This window comes from Epinephelus moara, unplaced genomic scaffold (assembly GCF_006386435.1).
Source record: "Epinephelus moara isolate mb unplaced genomic scaffold, YSFRI_EMoa_1.0 scaffold812, whole genome shotgun sequence".
NCBI lineage: Eukaryota > Metazoa > Chordata > Actinopteri > Perciformes > Serranidae > Epinephelus > Epinephelus moara.
In genome coordinates, this window is record NW_026082776.1 from 881 (window position 1) to 5,000 (window position 4,120).

General features: G+C 44.1%; 1 protein-coding gene across 1 annotated transcript; it reads left to right on the forward strand.

Annotated features, from left to right (window-relative positions):
• The first annotated feature begins 1,839 nt into the window (after positions 1-1,839).
• LOC126387557 (uncharacterized) lies at positions 1,840-4,120 on the forward strand. The gene is made up of 2 exons (XM_050040070.1): positions 1,840-3,961; positions 4,015-4,120. Exon 1 carries the CDS (start codon positions 2,044-2,046, stop codon positions 3,664-3,666), a length of 1,623 nt encoding a protein of 540 aa, XP_049896027.1. The 5' UTR covers positions 1,840-2,043; the 3' UTR covers positions 3,667-3,961; positions 4,015-4,120.

Sequence of the window (4,120 nt, forward strand, 5' to 3'; positions counted from 1 at the left end):
TATGTCACATCCGGTGGTTGACACATGGGTGTGGTTTAAGTTATTTAACTGGGCATTTAAATCCCTGGCGGGAATGGAGACAATAGGGTTGAGTGAGCTCTGATATTTTGTGTTGACCGTCACGTCGGATCACTGCATTGTAAGTCTTCTTTCGTTTGCAAAATAAAACCTATACAACTGTCAAGTGGACTGATTCAATGAAGGAACGAGTCACAGATGCGAGCCCACTTAAGCCTCTCAGCGGCCTTTTTATTGATAGCAGTCGCTACAATTTGTCAACAGAAAATAGCCGCATCTAGGACACACCTGAATGGACCAGACTCCATGGATTGATCGCATGGAAGCACAGATGGATTGGATCCATGGATTTTGGAGTGAATGGACATTGTGATAATTTGGACTCTCTCTCTTCTCTTCCGCCTCATATTGGAGACGCCACAATTGACAGCCGGCGGGGGAAATCTCACCAGCTGACAGCAGCGCATCACAGCCATCAGAAGCGGTAGGCTTGTTTTTCCGTCTGTGTAAAGTTGAAAGTTTGAACACAGTTGGGATGTGCTGCCGCTTCTCCATTGGGGACTGTTTTGGCTTGTGTTGTTGAGCGCTCTTGGTTTGCTGTGGTCGGCGGAGATTGTGCGCTGGTTTGTTTGACAGCTGGTGACGCTGTGCTGCTGCTGGAGTGCAGCAGAGGTTGCTGCACTGGTGGCGCTGTGCTGTGGAAGTGCCGACAGGTGGCACTAGGCTATTGTGAATGCCGTTTATTTGGGGATTTGTGCTCATTTGCTACAGTGTATTTTTGGATGAATTGTGTACGCTGGAAAATGATGGAAAATGAGTGAAACAAATAAAAGCAATGATATGGAAGAGAGGAGGACGGTCAAACTCACAGCTAAGGCTATGGCTTGCAAAATAGAAACTCTGCAGAAGGAACGTCAAACAAATGTGAAACAAATTAAAGGGCTCATACCTGAAATCAAAGACCTCATGAAAAAGGATGAAAATGCAAAGGATGTGCACTTCAAACTGGAAAAGTAGATTCAGTTGTATGAAAATGCAAAAGTAGCCCATGAATCAGTATATGAATTGCTCCCCAAGGAGGAACAAAAAACTCAGAGTGAATGGTTTGAACACCTAACAAAAAGCAGCACAGGTTTCATGGAAGATGTGAAACAATGGCTTTTGGAAGCTGGAAGGTCTTTTCCACAAACATATTGTGTAACTGCAGATTTGCCAACTGCTGCAAATGTTTCTCCCATTTTACCTGAGGAGGCACCTGTTGAATTAAAATAAACATTTCCCGACACTACTCACAAAGACACACTTTCCTCTTCCCAGTCAAACAATAAAGCAACATCGGACATTCAGGACGCCATACAACCAGATGACAGTGTATCAAATGTTGGAAGCAAAAGAAGAAAACACAGCTCCAGAGCATCAAGTACTACATCTGCGCGTATAATGGCTGAGACTGAAGTGGCTGCTCTTGTTGTGCGACAAAGACTGCTAAAGGATAAACATGCCTTGGAAGAACAGGAGGAATTATAGCTGCTGCGCAGCGATGGGTCGGGTCCGGGCTATTTTTGGCAAATTTAGGCAATTCTGAGCAACAAACAGGAGAATAGGAAGACAAGACAGTTGACAACAATGTTCATTTTGGACCACTTGAGGCTTGAACCCACAACTTCTGGAACCAAAGACTGTCATCTATCGCTCTGAGCTAATTGGCAAGTGGNGTGACATCATTTGGTACCACAGTCGCGGGTGATGCATACACAAGTGACATCTACAGCTATGCCTACAGTGCACATTACATCTGCTGCATCGCCTGCTTCATCTGCTGCATCTCATCCTTCATCTCCATGTGCATTGCATGCTTCTTCTGCTGCATTGCCTGCTTCCTCTGCTGCGTTGCCTGCTTCATCTCCATGTGCATTGCATGCTTCATATCCATCTGCATTGCCTGCTTCCTCTGTTGTATTGCCTGCATCATCTCCATCTGCATTGCCTGCTTCAAACAGTGAACAGAACAACATATATGCAGTCATGGAAAGGCAAAATGAAATCACTGCATTATTAGTGCACCAACAGTCTCTCTCTTCCATGCCCAAAAAGGAGATTCAGGTTTTTGATGGTGACCCACTTCAATACCAAATGTTCATTAAATCCTTTGAACACAGTATTGAAAGTAAGAACCAAAGCCACAAAGATTGTCTCTACTATCTTGAACAATATACAAGAGGACAGCCAAGGGAACTTGTGAGAAGCTGTTTACATATGGCCCCGGACAGAGGATTCAGGAAGGCCAAATCTCTGCTTCAGGAACATTTTGGCAACGAGCATAAAATTGCAACAGCTTATATGGAGAGGGCTCTTTCTTGGTCGTCAATAAAAGCTGATGACACAAAGGCTCTGCAAGCATACACACTTTTTCTAAGAGGTTGTTGTAATACAATGGAAGACATAAACTATATGCATGAGCTCGACATGCCCTCCAACATGCTCATCGTCATAAAGAAGTTGCCCTACCGGCTGAGAGATATATGGAGAACTATGGCCTGCAATTTCCAGGAAGAACATAATCAAAGAGCTACCTTTAAGAACATGGTGGATTTCCTGGAAAAGCAGGTGAAGATTCTAACTCATCCAATATTTGGAGATATCAAAGACACTCCAACTGTGAGCAAAGATGTAAGAAAGTCCAAGTCGCAGCCTTATCCAAAATTAAAAGGCAGCATCTTTGCCACCACTGTGACAGATGCAGAAAAGAAGAATGATAAAGGAACTAAGGAGAAGGAGAGTTTGTCTGCTGCTGTGAAAAACTGTTTGTTCTGTGGAGGTGGACATGCTTTGGAGATGTGTTCACAATTGGAAATGAGGACACATAATGAGAAAATTGCTTACCTGAAAGAAAATGGAGTATGTTTTGGCTGTCTGTGTAAAGGACACATCAGCAAAGATTGTAGGAAGCGACTCAGCTGCAACATATGCGGTTTAAAGCATCCTAGTATGCTGCATATCCACCAAAGAAGGAGCGAAATGGAAGGACAAGCAGATGTCAAGAAGGTGACTAAACCTAGTGCCGTAGCCTCTGTCCAAACAAGTGGTCTGACTGGGGCCGGCGAGGATAATTGCAAACTCTCAATAGTGCCTGTACAAGTCAAGGCCAGGAAAGGGAATTTGACAGTGCATACCTATGCATTTCTTGACCCAGGTAGCAATGCATCATTTTGCACAGTGGGGCTGATGAATAAGCTCAATCTACAAGGAAGAAGGTCAAACATTCTGCTGCGAACAATGGGTCAAAGGAAGGTAGTTGAAACTAGTATTGTTTCAGGCCTAGAGGTTGCTGGACTTGACGGCAGGAAATTTTGTGATCTCCCAGGCATATACACACAGAAGACTATGCCAGTACACAAAGGAAACATCCCACATCAAAATGACATCAACTGTTGGCCTCATCTGAGAGATGTGCATCTTCCAGAAATTGACTCTGAAATAGAGTTGCTGATTGGTTCAGATGTACCGAAGGCTCTGGAACCGCTGGATGTAATCCGGAGTGTGGGAGACGGACCTTACGCTGTCAAAACCATGCTTGGTTGGACAGTTAATGGACCACTAGGAGGCAAAAATGATGAGGCTCAGGATATCTGTTGTGAAGCTGGATGAGCTGTGGGAACAGCAGTTCAAGATCGACTTTCCTGAGTGTGTTCGTGACAACCCAGAACCTTCTAGAGAAGACCAACAGTTCTTGGATTTTGTCTCCAAGTCTGCCAAGCTCAGCAATGGTCATTACTGCATTGGACTACCTTTAAAGGAAAGGTAAACATCCATGCCTGACAACAGAATTGTGGCTGAACAACGCACACTGAATTTAAAGAGAAGATTCAAGAGAGATTCTGCTTTTCATTTGGACTACACCATCTTCATGTCTGACATGATATCCAAAGGCTACGCAGAAAAGGTACCAGACAGTGTCTTGAAACTGACATGATATCCAAAGGCTACGCAGAAAAGGTACCAGACAGTGTCTTGAAACACAGTGATGGTCGAAAATGGTATCTACCGCATCATGGTGTTTTACAACCACAAAAGAAAAAGCTTCGAGTGGTGTTTGACTGTG

What these genes read in the sequence shown, in the direction of transcription:
- LOC126387557 (XM_050040070.1), top strand. Translation starts at nt 2,044, where the DNA reads ATGGAAAGGCAAAATGAAATCACTGCATTATTAGTGCACCAACAGTCT.